This window comes from Pseudopipra pipra, chromosome 20 (assembly GCF_036250125.1).
Source record: "Pseudopipra pipra isolate bDixPip1 chromosome 20, bDixPip1.hap1, whole genome shotgun sequence".
NCBI classification, from domain to species: domain Eukaryota; kingdom Metazoa; phylum Chordata; class Aves; order Passeriformes; family Pipridae; genus Pseudopipra; species Pseudopipra pipra.
The window spans coordinates 9,230,900-9,249,571 of record NC_087568.1 but is presented as its reverse complement, the minus strand read 5'-3'; the positions used below and the strand labels follow the sequence as shown (position 1 = coordinate 9,249,571).

Sequence of the window (18,672 nt, the reverse complement as noted above, 5' to 3'; positions counted from 1 at the left end):
CATTAGCTGCAATTTGTGAATAGTTTCGGATTGCTCAGAGATTGAAGCATTTGTCACTTTTCTTGGGCACCATTTGTGAATAAAAAGATTAGGGTAAAGTAATCAAATATATTACTGTAAAGTATTTGTGCAGATTAGAAAGGGTATCTTAAAGTGAAGGCAGAGATACTTGGCAAGGGAGAGATTGGAAGGAATAATACTCAGCTACAAAGGCAGTTTCAGCTGAGTCTCCAAGTGCCTGTGTCTCAATTTTAAAGGGATTAGCTGATATTAAAAGGATTTCAAACCTTGTTTTGAACTGGCAGGACGTTAACCTGGGGGTTCAGAGGGAGAAGGGTGGGGGAGGAGAGAAACATAATTTGTAGAATCAAGTCTGAAGGCTTGAAAGCTCTCAATGGCCTTTTGACAGATGGGGAGAGAGAGAAATAGGGAGATAAATAGATAAATAGATAGAGAGATAAATACAGAGATAAATAGATAGGGAGATAAATAGGGAGATAAACAGAGAGATAAATAGATGTCATTGCTTTGCAGAGAGCAGTGCAGGGATGTTTACATCTGACTTGAAATCTCACCACAGCTCTGTTGTAAACTGGAATTTAAACCCGTTGCTCGTGTTTTTTATTGTATTACCATTGCTGTAACAGGAATCCTAAAGGTGCTGTTCCTGAGGAATTTGGAGAATCGAGTCTGAAGGCTTGGAAGCTCCCTTTTGACAGATGGGGAGAGAGATAAATAGATAAATACAGAGATAAATGGTCATTGCCTTGCAGAGAGCGCTGCAGGGATGTTTAAATCTTACTTTAAATCTCACCCCGCAGATCTGTTGCAAAGTAGAATTTAAACCCATTGCTCATGGTTTTTTATTTTATTACCCTTACTGTAGTAGAAATCCTAAAGATCATGCTCCTGAGGGACCCTGTCCTCGTGCCAGCCTCTCATCCCGCCGTGCCAAACCTCCCCTGTGCTTGTTTTGCCCGCAGGATTCGGCGGCTCTTCCACTACATCGTCAACCTGCGCTACTTCGAGATGGTCATCCTGATAGTCATCGCCCTCAGCAGCATTGCCCTGGCTGCAGAAGACCCTGTCCAAGCTGAGTCACCCAGGAATGATGTGAGTCCCAGCCAATGTGGCCAGAGTAACCTTGCCCTGCTTCTCCCAGCACGTGGATTGGCCGTTCCCAGCACCGTCCCCATCTCCGAAGGGTGACACGGTGCAGAACTAGAGCTGGCTTTGATGGCATCCTCAGATGTGCTTGGGCCACTCTGCAGAGAGGTTGGAGGTCAAGAAAAGGTTCTTCTCCCAGAGGGTGGTTGGGCACTGTGGGGAGCAGGGACAGCACCCAGGGAATGGCTGGAGCTGTGCCAGGGCAGGGTCAGGTTGGATCTCAGCAAAAGGTTCTTCCCCCAGAGGGTGGTTGGGCACTGCCCAGGCTCCCCAGGGCAGTGGGCACAGCCCCAAGGCTGCCAGAGCTCCAGGAGGGTTTGGATGATCCTCTGGGGCACAGGGTGTGACCCTTGGGGATGGTTTTGTGCAGGGCCAGGAGTTGGACTTGATGGTCCTTGTGAGTCCCTCCCAGCTCAGCACATTCTGGGACAAAATACTCATAATTCCTGTCCCTTTCTGCTGCTTCAACCATATTTGAGTTTCAGCACTTGGAAATCACTGATGTGACTTGTGTGGAGAAGCCTGAAAAGCTGGGACACAATTCAGCAGTGGGAAAGGCTTCCCTGGTCACCAGCCAGGGCTGACACAGAATCACAGAATCACAGCGTGGTTTGGGCTGGGAAAAGCTTAAAACTCATCCCCTCCCACCCCTGCCATGGGCAGGGCCACCTTCCACTATCCCAGATTGCTCCAAGGCCCATCCAACCTGGCCTTGGACACTTCCAGGGATGGGGCATTGTCCTAAGGTCTCCTGCTAGAGCAGAGCCTGAGGAAGGCAAACCAGAGGTGTTTCTTTATCTTGGTAGAAATCTCCAAGAATTCGTAGCAAATCTACTTGTCTGTGGGTGTCAAACCACACTTGTTTGGATTTCTGGAGATGGTGCTGTCACAAATGTGAGTGTGCCACCTTTGACACGAGGACATGCAGCCCAGGAGAGTTCATGGTGCAGCTGGGTGCCATATTTCAAGCACATTCCCATGAGGACATTGGCACAGAGCTGGCTGTGGTTACATGGACAAGTGGGAGTTGAGAGCTCTGAAATTAAGTATAGACACTGCAAGGTGAAGCCTAATTTTGGACTCATCAGTGTAGATGGTTGTAGGGTGTGGACATCACGGGATATTTATGGCTTCCAGTTGTGCCAGGGGAGGTTTGGGTCGGATATTAGGAAAAAGAATTCATCACTGAAAGAGTGGTCAAGCACTGGGACAGGCTGTCCAGGGAAACAGTGGGGTCACCAGCCCTGGAAAGGGTCAAAAAGCAAGGAAATGTGGCACTTTGCAATGTGGGTTATTGGCATGGGGGGGTTTGGTCAAAGGTTGCACTTGATGATCTTGGAGTTCTTTTCCAACCTCGATGATTCTATGATTTCGTATCTGTATTGATTTACTGCCCATCCACTCTGTTCAGTTCTGTGATACTCCAAAGAGGTGCATCCCATCCACGGAATTGTGCTCAAATCTAGGAGACCTACAGGCACTGGTGTTGCTTTCCCAGGAATCTGTGTTCACCCAGCCCTTGAACAGACTGAGCAGCTGAACTGCTCCAGAGCAGAGCTCAGCAGGGCAGGAGGTGCCTGGCCTGGCCTCCTGCTCCTGAACCTGGTCAGGATCAGCTTCTTCCAGAGACAGATCCATAATCCCCACATCAATAACGAGCTGAAGGAGCAATCTCTCTTCCTCATCCTTAATAAGTGTAGAATCAGGTTTTCAGGAAGGATTTTATCACTTTCTTACTCTCCTGAGGTCTTTAATAACATTGTCGTCAGCCAGAGAAGATAAACCCAGGCTGCTGCCCAGGGGCTGGTGAACAAGCTCTCTAGGAAAGGATATTCCAATATTTCCATGTGAAATACCCTTTTTCCCTTGAAAAACCTGCCATAAATGCAGGTGCACTGAAGCCACCCTTGGGTGGAGTCTGGCAAGGACTGGGAGAAATGCTGCTGTTTAAGTCAGCTGTTTAAAATCAGATTTAAATTTTATGCCTAAATGATTTGAAAACCTCTTGTCAGATGATTTTTACCTATCAAAGCAAATAAACCATTGCTAGAATAATGTTTTGCTACTTGCTCATGTGGTATTTCACTTTGATAATACTGTCCTCAGCTAGAGAACAGAAACCCGAGCTACCACAAAGGGGCTGGTAAACGAGCTCCCTAGGAAAGGATATTTCAATATTTCCATTTGAAATACTCTTTTTCCCTTAATAAACCTGCCATAAATGCAGGTGCACTGAAGCCACCCTTGGGTGGAGTCTGGCAAGGACTGGGAGAAATCCTGCTGTTTAAGGTAACTGTTTAAAATCAGATTTAAATTTTATGCTTAAACTATTTGAAAACCTCCTGTCAGATCATATTTACCCAAATAAACCATTGCTATAATAATGTTTTACTTTTTATGTGTTATTTCAGTGTGTGGCCCCTCCTAACACACATTTCTCTCTCCCATTTAGGCTCTGAAATACTTGGATTATATATTTACAGGTGTCTTTACCTTTGAGATGGTGATCAAGGTAAGAATTTCTCCAAGCAGAAAGATTCACCTCCTGTTTTCAATTGACATTCATCTACTTCTGGGATGCTGGAGAAGGGGTGGAGGAGGACAGAACTCCCTGGAGAGGTGGCAGTGCTGGAAAGCTTTAACTTGAGAACAGCTCTCAGAAGTAGCCAGATGTCCTTCTGCAGTGGCTCTCCTGGTTTCTTTAATCTCACAATTTATGGAGGAAAGTAAAGATCTCTTTGGTAGCTGTGGCTGTGTAAGAGGATCAGAAATGCCTGGGGTGTGTGGTTAAAGACACGGGAGCTGACAGACCTCACTGAGACGTGGCTGAATCTTCCCTTCTCCTTTTGGAATGTTAACAGCCACTGATTCCTGCTCTGTCACGTCTCAGAAAATTGAGGATTTCTCTTTTGACTTTCCTCAGTAGGGCGACAGGTTTTGCTGAGCCTGTGGGGCAGCAACTTCCCAGGAAGCCCAATCCTAATAAAGTCCGGATTTATTCCTGGGGTAGGTTTTACTGTCAGAGCAAGCTGCAAAAGAGATGCAGAATAACCCCCAGATTAATGGCTGTCTGTGCAGAGAACCCTGGGTTGCAGTGGAGACTCTTTTCTTGAGCTTTTGGTTCTGGTTTCTTGCCTCTTGAGCTCCATTTTTGGCAGAGCTCTTCGTGCCTCTCGGAGAGGAGCAGCTTGGCCGAGTATCTCCACCTTGGGAAGGGTCATTTGCTCAAGAACACTCTCCTGCACCTTGGCAGTGTGGATTTGGTACAGAGTTTTATTAAAACTCTTCCTTTTCCTGTGTCTCCTCTCCAGATGATCGACCTGGGGCTGTTACTCCACCCTGGCTCCTACTTCCGTGACCTGTGGAACATCCTGGACTTCATTGTGGTCAGTGGGGCCTTGGTGGCCTTTGCCTTCTCGTAAGTACATTCCCTTAACACCCCAATTTCTAGGGAATAACCACAGAGGAGGCAGGGCCTGGCAGAGAGAGAGAGTTGATCCATAACACGTGTGGCCCCATTTCTCAGTGAAATGCTCAGTTTCTGCCCTTTTTCATCTCGTAGCTGGGAGGGAGAAAAAAATAAACCCAACTAAACTGGTGCTGTTGAACCTCTTGAAAATCCTCCAGCTTTAGGGTGAGTCCATTCACTGCTCCTTCAAACACTGTTGTGACTGTTTGGCCAAGTTCTTTTCAAGAATCTATTGTAACAGTTTGTGGCAGTCCAGTGTCTCGGGGCAATTGTTGTAGGAACTGCTCTTCCTGTGAGAAAGGAGTTAATGAAATCAGCTGATAAGTCAGTGAACTCCCTGCAAAACATTATTTCTGGAGCTGTGGGTGTTTCTGGGTCACAGACCTCGGCATTTCTCTGCTCTTTTCTCCTCTCTCATTCAGGGAACTTGCATTTCCACAGTTTCACTTTTAAGGCTCGTTGCTCCCTCCCTCGAACACAGCTCGGGATTTATGACATTAAATAACATTCCCTGGGCTTCTTTACTATCAGGGAGGATTTTCAGCCCCGGGCACAGAGGAATTGCCGTTTCAAAATGAAGATTGGCTTTCCCTTTGAGCGCTTTTTAAAGGCAGGTTCCTCAGAACTCAGGGAGTTCAGAGCTGGACAATGAAAGGAAAATTTTCCACCTGTATTTCTGGGCCGTGGAAAGAGTTGTTTGCAAATGTTTCCCGGAGAAACAACAGGAGATGACCTGGAAAGAGCCCGCAGGACTCGGGCAGTTTAATCTTCTGCTAAATCAGCCTTGAGCAATTATAGGAGCGTTTCACAGCTCCGCTCACCTGTTTGTCAACACGTTAAACAATTTAGCAATTGTTTAAGTTGCTAATGAGAATGAGCAGGGTTTAATTGCTGAAGAGAAAAGCGTTCCCCTTTGTCAGGGAACCACGGGAGTGTGTCTTGTCCACTTTAAACTGCCAGTCATTTTTAAGCTTCGTCCCCAAGCTCCTCCTGTCAGCTCTGCTGGTGGGAAACGTGTCCCCTTTGCAGGACAAAAACTTCCCGGGTCCTTTCTGGGAAGGGTATCCTGGAATATTTCTCAGGAATTTTGCGTTTTCCGAGGCGTCAAAATTCCTTTCACGTTCAGATTTGTGGGTTAGATCTTCTATTTTCCATAAGTGCTGGATTAAAAACAAACAAACAAACAAACAAACAAACAAACAAACCTCCAAGAAGTGGATGGACTGAAGGAGATGGGCTTGACATTGTTGGTGTGATTTTTGAGGGGTGACACTTGGGGATATTGGGATCTGGGCTTTCTGTGCCTGATCCTCCAGAATTGTTAATTATTTAAATTATATTATTAAGGAATTATTTAAGTTTTTGAGAAAGTCACGTCCAGCAGAAGTTTTTCAAAGGGATGGTGCCCTCCCCTCTTCAAAAACTTTGTCCCCATTCGTTAAAATTCAGTTTTATCGAGGAGCTGAGTGCTCTGTCCTAAGCAAAACTCGAGATGGAATTGCTGGGCTGGTGAATGTCTTACCTAAAATTTAACATCCAAACCCAAGCTGCTTTTTAAGCTTGACTAGACATGTGGGGCTTCTTTTCCCTGCATGTGGGATATATTATAGAACAGCTTTTAGAGCTGGACGTGGCCAGACTAAGCAAAACCCTCCTAAAAAAGCATTTAGCAAGTTAACACAGAGCTCCTTGGAATGGAAGAGACATAGAAAAGGCAAATAACCACAGTCACAAGTATTAATCTGCAAAACAATATTCCCCAGGTCTGCAGTTCAATGAGAATTTCCCTTTCCCATCAGGAATTCAAACAGACCGGGAGAAGGAGCATTTTGTGAGAACAAACACCAGGGTTTGCCTTGAAAATCTCTTCTCTTTGAGCAAGACTTTCCTTTGAACAAGGGTTTTTTTTTTTCTTTTGGTCAAGTTAAGGATTAAAATGAATAATTTTTAATCTTTTGGAGTCTTTTCCTGCTCAGGTTTTCTATGTTGGGCCATGAATATCTAACAGCACCTCATCAGCCTCTAAATAAATTACTTTTACATCCCCTGCCTGTGCTTTATAATAGTGCCCCAAGCTGCTTCTATTTTACCTTCTGAGTGAGAATTTGGCAGGGAATGCATAAAACCTGCCTAGTTACTGTCTCCCAGATTAAAGGGAGACAAAGCTATTGGGAGACCTGGAAAAATTGGAATTTTTTCTGTGCTTTTGATGATTTCTGTACCCTCTGCCCCACATCCACATTTCAGTAGGAGGGGAGTGTTGATGTCCAGTTCAGAGAATATTTGAAGTATTTCTGGTTTAAGTCAGTCACTCCCAGGGGATTATTTGCTCTCTGTTCCAGTTATAAATAATAACAGAATAATCAGGTGCAAACTTGAGAGTCCTGTCCTTGCCCCAACTCTTTGCTTGGTTAAACTGGACACCCTGAATTTTGATAATCCTGAAAATGAGCTCTTGGAGAATCAACTCTGTTGTTGGGTTGGATTTTTCCAGCAAACCCTGCCACTCACCAGCAGTGTAATAAATCTCTTTATTGTGGCCAGAACACACAATCACCTCGTGCAAGGTGGGATTTAATTCATGTCCTTGACCTCCCTGGTGTCTGAACCAGCTGCTGAACAGACACATCACCAAAAACCTGGGAATAACAGAGCTCCCTGAAAGCTCCCAGCTGGAATATTGCAACAGCCTGTGTTTATTTAGGCACATGGGTTGGTTATCAGCCCTTGCTGGAAGGTTCAACAGACCCTGCTCAGCCTCTCCAACCAGCTGCTGGTCTGCTTTCTGCCTCTTTAGAAGCTGTCCTGTGCTTAACTGGAGTTAAAAAATAAAGACATTCATAGAAGCAGTTCGGAATAAAGAAATAAAATTGAGAAAAAAAATTAAATTTTTAAAAAAGGCCCCAGAGAGATGCTTAAAACAACAACACTGATGTTGCTGATAATAAATTAATTAAAATTATCCATTTAGCAATGCATTTCCAAGAGAAATTCCCTTCTTTTCCTACAGAGAAACATGTCACAAACACACAGATTTGTTTGAGCCTTCAGGGAAATAGAAGTAAAGGAGCTTAAAGCAAATTTACAAGCAAAATTTGTCATCCAAACCCATCAGCTCCAGGTGTAAAATGTATCTGATGGGTAGGAACAGCTGCTGAGGAGCAGCACAAAGGTGGTGGAGATGCACAGAATGTCCTAATGCTCTTTGGAAAATCAACCAGCATTTGCCAAAGAGTGGAGGCTGCACCTCCCAGAGTGTCCAGGGGAGGAAGGGACATTTGGAGGTTTATTTTCATGTGAGTGGAAGGGCTGATTAATTCAAACATTTTAAAAGAAATAAATTTTTTTTTAAAAAAATTGAAATATTTTAAAGGAAATAAATTTTTAAAAAATAATTAAAATATTTTATAATTAAAATATTTTAAAGGAAATAAATTTAAAAAAATTAAAATATTTTAAAGGAAATAAATTTAAAACAAAAATTAAAATAAATTTTAGAAAGAGTGCCCGGAGAGATGCTAGAAACAACACCACTGATGCTGCTGATAATAAATTGATTAAATGTAGCCATTTAGCAATGCATTTCAAGGAGACATTCCTTTATTTTTGTGGACATGAACATGCCACAAACACACAGACATGATTGAGTCTTGAGGGAAATAGAAGTAAAGGAGCTTAAAGCAAATTTACAAGCAAAATTTGTCATCCAAACCCCTCAGCTCCAGGTGTAAAATGTACCTGGTTGGTTAAAAAAACCAGCTGCTGAGGAGCAGGGGAGGAGGGGGAAGGGACATCTGGAGGTTTATTTTCGTGTGAGTGGAAGGGGTGATTAATTCAAATATTTTAAAAGAAATAAATTTTTTTAAAAAAAGCTGAAATATTTTAAAGGAAATAATTTTTTTAAAAAATTATTAAAATATTTTAAAGGAAATAAATTAAAAAAATAATTAAAATATTTTAAAGGAAATAAATTTTAAAAAAATAATTAAAATAAATTTTAGAAAGAGAGATGCTAGAAACAACACCACTGATGCTGATGGTAATAAATTGATTAAATGTAGCCATTTAGCAATGCATTTCAAGGAGAAATTGCTTTCTTTTTGTGGACATGAACATGCCCCAACCACCCATTTGGACAGGACCTTTGGAGGTTTCTTTGCTCCCGAGGGGAAGGGCTGGGGCTCCTTTATTTGGGGGTGTGGGCCAGGGCCTGGGGGATCTCTGTGTGCAGGGGGGGCTCTGATGTTGCTGTTTGTCATTGACTCTGCTCTTTCTTTGTCTTCTCCTGGCTGGAATCTCTCTCTAGGAGTTTCATGGGGTAATATGTTATTCCTGTCTCTTGCTGCACTGTTTTTGCCTGTCCAACAGTCACCACTGTGGAAACAACTCATGTTCCACCCATTGCATCGACTCCTCCGTCCCCTTCTTCCCCATTATCCGGTGAAATGTCCCTTAACAACCCTCATTCATCCCGGTTTTCTTTAGGCAGAGGCAGAAAGCCAAGCAGATCAGGGAGTCTTGCCCAAAGCACAGGCAGATAAATCTGTGCCAGAAGGGTTTGAGGGGGTGACTCGGTGGGTGCAGCGTTGATGGGCGAGCTGCAATTCCTGGAAATCTTAATAATTAGGTGTAAAGGAGCAGGTTTATTCTCTTTTGGAGGGTTTCACCTGCAAACAGCAGCGCTGGAAGCTGCAGGACCAACTCAGTGCAGCCTGGGTGATACCACCCGGCTCCGAAGAGCCTTTGATAAAAGAACAGAGCGTGGAGAGTTTTATGAGAGGCTGGAAGGGGCAACTTCCAAAGGAAGGGGGTCAGAAAGTCCTATTTAATGCCCTGCAAGGAGGTGGCAGTTTTGCTGTCTGCTTTTGGGGCCACAGCTGTGTCATCTCCCACCCCCATCCCAGCAGGGCAGGAGCTGGGTGGGCTCCTCCCCAGCGGAGGATGCAAAGGAAGGTCTTGATGTGATCCAGGGAACCAGGTGCTCCATTCTTTCTTCCCTCTAGGAAAGCAGAGAGTTTAGAGGCAGGAAAAGGGAGGCTTTATGTTTGTGGCAGAGTGGTGTGACCTCCTTTCCTCCTCAGTGGAGGAATTCACCCTCTGCCTTGGGGCTTTGGGGCACTCACAGGCGGCGGCGGCTCCGCCCTGCCCTGAATTTTTGATGCCACGACTCTGAGAAGCCCATGTGGTGTGAAATCAGAGCTGCTGGCAGCAGCAACAGAAACAGGGAGCTTCCATTTGAAAGGACTCGTCAATTTTTTAAAGGCTCTTTGGATTTATTGAAGGGGAAAAAAAAAAAAGGCTTCACGAAGCTCTTTTAAAATGGTTTTAATGTTTTAAATAAACGAGCAGCAAACTGCCACAGGACAAAAAACAACACCCAGAACTGACCTAATGCAACTAAAATTGATCTAATGTAATTTTTTTATTCATGGAATTCTTTTATTGTTATTATTTTTAAGTCTCTAGGCTGCTGTTTGCTGTCTGCCTTTATCCTGTGACCCTCTACAGCTCTTCCAAACTCAGCTCTTCTGAATTTTGTAGTTGTTCTTCTGCAGTCAGCTGAGATCTTGCCCTTCCACAGCAATTTATTTTTGTTGTGAGGAATATTCAGGTCAAATGTGTGCTTGGATACACCTTTTGACTGAATCCTGCTTCCATCTGGACCTTTTGTTTTGTTGGACATCTGGCTTTGTATTAAAGCAGTGAAAAAAACCCCCCAATATTGGTAGAGGGGCTTCTTAAAAACACCAAAAACAACCCCGAGGGTTTTTATTTGAGAGGCTGAAAGAGTTGCAGGGTGTCCTTTAATTTAAAAAGCAATTTGCACCCCTCCAGTTCAGAGCACCAGGGCACTGGAAAAGCTTTGTCCTGGAGCAGGAACCTTCCTGCGACAAGAAATCAGGATGTTTTTCAGGATTCTCTGTATGGCTCAGAGCAGAAATCCCATTAACATTTAATTGGCTCACGCTCTTTATTTGCTTAAGTGCCTGAATGGAGAAAGAGAAATCAGCCCTTCTGAGTGTCCTCCTCTGAGGCAGAAGGAATTGGGTGTGACTGGAGCTGGCTGCCCTTCACCTCCCAGCTCTCAGGGTGCTCATCCACACCCCCCTGGGCCAGGGAAAAGCAGGAGCAAGGATTTGCTCTGCCCCAGGGAGCCACGAGCCCCCAGAAGGTCTGTCTGACCTCCCTACAAACATTTTGACCTCCCTCCAAGTGTTGAGTCCACGGGAGTTGTTCCTTCAGGAGTGGGGCCAACCCTGTGAGACCAGAGCCTGTTCTGGTCTGGAACTTCGCCTTCCACGAGGCCTAATTAGTGCAGTTGTTAATTAGTGTGGGGCAGGTGTCCAGGTCTCCTGGAACTGGGAGCACTGGCAGACAGCACATGGAGCTTCTGGAGTTCTGGGTGAGCCCAGGAGAGCAGTGCTGAGGTTTGTTTTTTTGGGCTGTGTGTTAATCTGTCAACCAGAAACGTGGCCACCAATGATGGAGAATGAGTAGAGTTCTGGGCTGAGCACCCCACCTCTTCTTTTTCCCTCCTCCTGCCCCAACATGGCCTTTAACTCTCTCACTCTCACTCTTCTCTGCTTTCCTCAGCTCCCACCTCCCTCAGGGAGGGCAATCCTGGGAAAAGTGGAGCAGTGTAAGGGATTTGCTTGGCCTTCCAGAGGGGAGAGGGTGGAGGGAGCAGCAGGGGCAGCCAAGGGGATGGGGGGACCATCAGCCCTGGGACCAGGCTGGCCAGGCCAGGTGGGATCTCCTTTGGGATCTCCTTCCCTACAACCCATTTCCCTTTCTACTTCCCTCCTGCCACTGAATGCCCTCCTTGAGAGGATGAACAAATGATTTTGCAGCCAGGGCTCAGACAAAGCCCCCTTGGAGCAGGTGAGCTCCAGGTGAGCTGTGGTGACACAGTGAGCACAGCAGGGATGGTACTGGCTGGGAGCTGGGGGAGCTGAAAGCAAATATGCCAAGCCAAGCATGGGCCAGACCTTCAGCTGTGCCAAAACCTGACAAGAAAGCCAGGAAAAGCTCTGTTGGCAGAGAACAGATTAAAGGGTTTCTAATGAGAATCAAATATTATTTCTTTTAAATATCTAATGGGTATTTTGTGGCACTAAATCAGTCCTGAGTATCAGCTCCATCACCTGGATTTACAGCCGTGCCAGCAGTCAGGATCCACCTGGGATGGATCAGAATGGCCCTAAAGCAGCCCTGAAAGATGAGAGAGGGAGAGATGGCACCTCTCCATCCTGTTCACCCTCTCCCCTATATTAAATCCTTTGGAAAGGCAATTTGTGTTCAGTGTAGATATCACTGGGATCCAACCCAGAGCCCTCCAAACATTCCTGTATGTTATTGTGTTCCAGGACAACTGCAGGGCCTGGTTATTGAAGAGAAGAGAGAGATGAGATGGGTTGTAGATTCCAGTCCAGTTTAGGATTGAGTTCCAGTGACAGCAGTGAGTTCTAAGCCTTCTGGCAGTGGATTGATTGCAAAAAGACACTTTGCAGGGCTGAGCAAGGTCAGTCAGCCATGAAATGGGGTGGTTTCCTGCACTCTGGGTGCTTCTCCCTGAGCACAGTGTGGAGGGCTGGGGGCCAGAGGGTGGGGGAAGCTCTGCAGGCCCTCACAAACCTCCTGTGGGTCTCTGGGGTCACTTGTACCTTTATTTCCTTCCTCTTGGAGAAGGAGCCAACTGGGAGAGCATAGAATAGGTGTTCCAGCATCTGCTCCACGTGTTCCTCATTCACACCTGTGTTACCTCAGTACAGTCTCAGACCCAAACCCACACTCATGAATAAAACCCTGTGACAGACTTTCATCCCATTTTTCACTTCATATGAACCGAAGGGGAATGTCATTGTTTTGCTGTTGGGTTGGAAGAAGGTGTCACTGTGTCTTTTCTTATTTATTTATTTTTGCAAGTGCACGAGGCAAGGAACTCTGTCCTTCCCCTTAAAAACCCTCTTGATGTTAACAAGGGGAACCTTCTCAAGCCTTGCACTCAGTTTGAACCAAACCCAGACCCAGGCTGTGACTTACAGCCCCTTGCATGCCTAAGTGGGAAGCTGCCCCGGCGCTGCTCCAGGCATGTAATATGCTGCAATATTACATGTTCCTGCATGGGTTTGGTAGCATGTCTTCCAAGAGACACTCAAGGACGAGGCTCTGTCCCTCACCTGGGAGGCTCCTGTTCCCTCTGGTCACTGCTTGTCCAGGCACAGTGTTCCTGCCGGAGAAGTGCACGGAGAAACCTCCTCCTGCCCCACTCCCTTGGGAGGAAGGAGAGCCGAGCGTGACTTTGTCCCTTCTCCTGGGGCTGGAGCAGGAACTGTTGCCTGGGTGTGGAGTCGGGGCAGGAAGGGCCCCAGATCCTGGGGGATGCTCAGTGAGTAGCTGGGAAGGGAGAGGAGGCTCCTGTGGGGAGCAGTGCCAGGCCCACGTCCTGCCCAGGACACGGCTCAGGTGGGGCTCATCTGCGGCCACGGTGAGGACGGACCCCAAACCTGGAACAAACCCCCCAAAGCAAAGCAGTTCCACCACCAAAACCACACTGGGAACCTACAAACATCCGGGTTGGCGACCTGAGGACCAAATTATTGTTGTTCTTGTGCCTTTTCTCCCTTGCAGAGGAACCAAAGGCAAGGACATCAACACCATCAAGTCCCTGCGAGTCCTGCGGGTCCTCAGACCTCTGAAAACCATCAAGAGGCTGCCAAAGCTAAAGGTTAGAAAACAACCCCCAATTTTTCCTTCTCTGGAGCTTTGTGAGTGATCTGAGTAGAAGCCTATGGACCCAACCCAAGTTATTTCTGCTCCTTTGATTTTGTTGCAATCAATCCCTTTGCCAGATGGGTAAAAATAGCTGTGCAGATGTTTAGCAAATGTCAAACACTTTGTTTCTGTTGCAAACATCGTGGGCCATGTTAGGAATTGTTGTGGACCCACGTGAAAATAAAACTCCTAAAAAAAAGAAAAGAAATAAAAAAACCCCCACCCTCAAGTAATTTAATTTACAGCTCACAAGTGGGATGCTCTTAGAAATGATACAGGAGAAAATGGGGGTTGGAATGTTTGGCTTTCCCTGGAGAGTTTAACGTGAATATTGCAAGATTTTCCACGGGCTGTCAAAAGAGAAATGTCATTGCTGTGTGAGGAGTTTTAATCTGTTCATCTTTCTGGTAAATAATCCATAGTGCAGGGTTTTAGAGCTGTACCTTTTCACCTCTACAACACTAAGCTACAAATTAAAATAAATGTAGTGACCCGTGGTTACTCATTCAACGCCATTTCACCAACCCTTCGAGGTACAGCCACTCCCTGGAAGCAGAGAAAGGAAGGAGTTAACAAAATTCAATAATTTCTGAGGTTTGGGAACTCTTGAATACCTGCTGAATATTCTGTGAGAGGTGGGGGAAGAGCAGTGGGTGCTTTTGTCTGACAGTTCCTGATTTCACATCAAAATGAGGGTCAGCTGTTCTATAGGTTTGCTTTTATCCTTGCCCACTATTCAGGCTGAAATAACTCTGATTTTATGCATACTAAATGTCTCTGAAAAGATAAGGAACATTCATGTTGGACAACGCAGAAAAAGGTCTTCATTTGGTTAGAAATTTAAAATGTAAAGCTCTGAGGTGAAAAACAAAATAGTCAGCAGTAGCTCAGTCCTCCAGCAGGACACTGAACACTTGATTTTTGTTGATTTCTGTCTGATTTTCAAACAGGGTGGTTTTCTAATTTCAAAAGAAATACTCATAAATCTTTATGTGAAGCAGAAGTTGTGTTTATCTGGTTTTTTAAGTGAACTTGGGTCCATTTTGGGCCTCTCACTGTGAAGACATCAAGGGGCTGAAGCTCGATGATCTTAAGAGACCTTCTCCAACCTAAACAATTCTAGGATTAAAAGTCTTCCAAATTATTTCAATTCTTTTTTTTTTTTTTTTTTTACTGGATGTGGTCTTGTGAGAAACAATCAGCAGGATCAATGGGCTGATCAGAGATATTCCCAGTGTTTTAATTCAGGGTTTCTGAGTTGCTTCAGGAGTGTAACTTTGGGAATTATTCCCTTCCATTCCTAGAAGCAGGAGCAGTATTGTACAAACCCTGAGCTTGGGCACTAAGACCATTCCATTTCTATGATTAGGACCAACTTCTCCTACTAAAATCAAACTGCAGGTTACTTGTAACAGTGCAGCAGGGACTAATAACCAAGTAATAAATGTGTTTGAGGAGTTCTTTGCAGGGAGTTCAGAAGTGACATGTGCTGACTGGGTTAGTCACACTTAATTTCGAGAGGCAGTCCTTTAGAAAAATATTATTTAAAGCATTTGGTTTGTATCTGGTATATTTTCCTTGTTATTCAGGTAGTTTTTATTTATCCAGTACATGAGTAAAATAAACACAAGTACAATTTTCATTTCATAATTGGCCATGGGAATGTTTGTTTAGGACAAATACTGATCTCAACAAGCTGTGATTGTCTTTATAAATTTTATGGGCAAGCCCAGAAAATTCAGTGGCACAGCCAAACTTGCCAAGAAAGCAGGAGCTGAAGGAAGCTGGAGTTATTGTTTGGGCAAACCCTTGGTGGGCAAGTTCCATGAACCCACCCCTGGGTTGTGGGTTGGGTGATGAGATTTAGGTTGGATATTGGGAAGGAATTCTTCCCTGTGATAGAATTCCCAGAGAAGCTGTGGCTGCCCCATCCCTGGAAGGGTTCAAGGCCAGGTTGGAGTCACCTGGGCTAGTGGAAGGTGTCCCTGCCCATGGCAGGGGGTGGCACTGGGGGATCTTTAAGGTCCCTTCCAACCCAAGCCAGTGATTCCACGAGTGTATGAAGTGTGCTCAGATGGAAGCCAAGCTGTTGGATGCACTTTTCCTCTCTCCCAAGCCCTTGACCTGGTTCTCCTCCCTCCCAGGCTGTCTTTGACTGTGTGGTGAACTCCCTGAAGAACGTCCTCAACATCCTCATCGTTTACATGCTCTTCATGTTCATTTTTGCCGTCATTGCCGTGCAGCTCTTCAAGGGCAGATTCTTCTACTGCACTGACGAGTCCAAGGAGCTGGAGAAGGACTGCAGGTACAGCTGGGGGCAGGGCCAGGGTGGGCAGCAACCTTCCTCCTCCAGCAGCAGGTCCCCAGGTTGTCCCGGAGCTGAATCAGCTGCTGAGCACGAAGAGTCTCCTCTAAGTGAGGGCAACACCAGCACAGTTACCCTAGAGGTGAATTCTCCTTTTCCTTCTTTAATAGCTGTGTCATTCCTGGCTCTGATCCAGCAAATGCTTCCCCAAATGCTTAAGGAGGCAGGGGAGTCACCTTCCTTCCCAGGGAGGTCTAGGGGTGGTTTTTAAATCAAGGGGGTTTGAGGGGTTGGAGGGTTTTTGACAGTGTGACTCCTCTTTCCGCCTGTTGCCTTGATCCTAAGAACTCCTAGGAACTGGGAAAACATAATGACTAAATAATCAGAAGCTTAGGAAGTCAAAGAGCTCCTAATTAGTGAGAAAAGGGATTGAACATCTTAAAAGCCCTGTCATGTCTTGCCCTTCCAGCAGGCTCAAGGTGTGTTACCTCAGCGTGCATCTTCCTCATTTGCCTTTTTTCTTGGCACCCAAAGCACATCCTCAGCACCATCCAGCTCTGCCCATCCCTCTCCTGCTGCCTTGTGCATGCAGGGCATGTCCCTGGTGGGATGCTGGCAGTCACGGGGGCTGTCACTTCCTCGGAATGATGTAAATATATTTGGAATGATGTAAATATATTATAGAAAGAAAGTGAAATTACACAGAAGCGTAGGTTGGAGGGGAGCTCTCCAGATGCCACGTCCCTTGGCCCCTAAAAGAAGACCCCTTTAGGGTTTAGTTCCAACCCTGAAATAGGAACCAGAGCCCTTTCCCCATCAAGCAGCCCAGTTTTCTGTGGGGTCACACGATTTGGGGACCAGCTGTTAATTACTGGCTTTGCCTAATGAATGGATGAACGCCCTGATTACAATTTCTTTTATTTTGTGACCTCAGATCCAGTTCCTGTGGCTGAAAATGGCTCAGAAATTGGCCTTGACTTCTGTCCCAAGCCTAGGGGAGCTGCCTCTTTGTCTTTAATCCCTGTGCCACCCACCGGGGCTTCTCGATGCTCCTCAGTGACTCCCAAGAAACGGCTGGTTTGGTTTAATTCCCTCATTTGCTCTGAATCTCTCTTTTTCTTAGGGGTCAGTACCTCGATTATGAAAAGAATGAGGTGGAGGCACAGCCCAGGGAATGGAAAAAATACGAGTTCCACTATGACAACGTGCTCTGGGCTCTGCTCACGCTCTTCACTGTGTCCACGGGGGAAGGGTGGCCCACGTGAGTACCCGGGGCTGGCAGGGGCACTGACTGGGGAGGTGAAGGCACCTTCCCACAGCTCTGAGGGGCTTGGAAATGGGAAATGAGAAGAGGCTTTTCTCAGCTAAGCTTTTCCTTCCTTTGTGTGGTCACTGGGTGAGTCAGCATTGGGTGAATCCGTGTTTTTCTCGCTGTTCTCCTGACTCTCAGGCAGTTTTCAGTGCTTGCTTCAGGCTTTTGGACTTGCCCACCTTTCTCAGGTGTAAAGCTGCTCATGCAAATGTAAGAAAATGAGGGGGGAAAAGTATTGTGACCTGTGCTGAGAGTATGACAGTCCTCAAATGATATTTACTGCTCAGCACGTGACTTTATTTTGGCACACTTTGCTGCTGGGACACGTGGGGGGATCAGGGGTTCCCTGTCCTCCACGTTCAACTATTTCATAAAATATCCCTGTGGGTCCCTTCTAACTCAGCATATTCTGTGGAAATAAAGAATAAACCAGCACCAGTCTCCCTTTTCCAGTCCCCTCACTGTGTTCCCTTCCTCAGACATCATCAATACCTCTCTTTGCCCACTCTTCCTTCCCCCCTGTTGACCAGAGAAGGGAAGGCAGATCCCCCTGGATCCTCTGCCCTTGGCCAGGGGGGATCAGTGGATCTGTACTTAGCAAATCATCATTCTGCAGAATGGTGACACCAGGAAGGGTTTCCTACAAAAATATCCTCAAGGAAAACACCTTCCCAGCCATAAAGATGGGAAGGGGTTTGACCTGAGCATATGTGGACAACCCTCCACGTTGAGTGAAGGCCAGTGAGTGACCATGAGGTGCTTCACAGTGATTGCTTTGGTTTTCACGGGGTGAAACCAGGAAGGGTTTCCTATCAAAATATCCTCAAGGAGAACTCCTTCCCAGCCATATAGTTGGGAAGAGGTTTGACCTGAGCATATGTGGACAACCCTCCACGTTGAGTGAAGGCCAGTGAGTGACTTTGAGGTGCTTCACAGTGATTTTTGGTGACTTTTCTCCTCTCTCTGCCCTTGATTGCAGCGTGTTGAAGCACTCGGTGGACGCCACCTACGAGGAGCAGGGTCCCAGCCCTGGCTACAGGATGGAAATGTCCATCTTTTACGTGGTGTATTTTGTTGTCTTCCCTTTTTTCTTTGTGAACATCTTTGTGGCTTTAATCATCATCACCTTCCAAGAGCAAGGAGATAAAGTGATGTCAGAGTGCAGCCTCGAGAAAAACGAGGTACCCCCGTCTTCGGAATGCACAGTTGGCACCCGGGGGGCTCAGAGCAGCAGTGGAAGCCCCTCCTTCCTCCTTCTTGTGCCATGGGGGGTGGAGAGCAGTGGTTATCTGAGGGTTTGTGCTGTGGAGACCAAACACACGACTGCCTGTCAGCTTCTGCACAGAAACAAAGCCAGGGAAAGCCCCCGAGTGACCACTGTCAGGTGTCCCCTTGGGCCACACCTCTGCTGCAAAGAGAACGTGGACCTGCACTGGCACAGGTTGCCCAGAGAAGCTGTGGCTGCCCCTGGATCCTTGGAAGTGGCCAAGGCCAGGCTGGATGGGGCTTGGAGCAACCTGGGCTAGTGGGAGGTGTCCCTGCCCATGGCAGGGGGTGGGACTGGGTGAGCTTTAAGGTCCCTTCCAACCCAACCCAGTCCTGCCTTCCATGTTTGCTCAAGAATGTGGGTGTGAAAGGAGACGA

The 18,672-nt window shown here is 46.2% G+C and overlaps 1 protein-coding gene across 13 annotated transcripts in view; it reads left to right on the top strand.

Moving 5' to 3' along the window:
* Positions 1–18,672, top strand: part of CACNA1B (calcium voltage-gated channel subunit alpha1 B) — a 317,185-nt gene that overhangs the window by 235,494 nt on the left and 63,019 nt on the right. For all 13 annotated transcript variants that reach the window (XM_064677120.1, XM_064677125.1, XM_064677122.1 and 10 more), the window contains 7 exons: positions 984–1,113; positions 3,620–3,679; positions 4,479–4,585; positions 13,268–13,364; positions 15,556–15,716; positions 16,840–16,977; positions 18,008–18,209. In XM_064677120.1, coding sequence (XP_064533190.1) covers positions 984–1,113; positions 3,620–3,679; positions 4,479–4,585; positions 13,268–13,364; positions 15,556–15,716; positions 16,840–16,977; positions 18,008–18,209 — 895 coding nt within the window. The remainder of the gene's footprint in view (positions 1–983; positions 1,114–3,619; positions 3,680–4,478; positions 4,586–13,267; positions 13,365–15,555; positions 15,717–16,839; positions 16,978–18,007; positions 18,210–18,672) is intronic.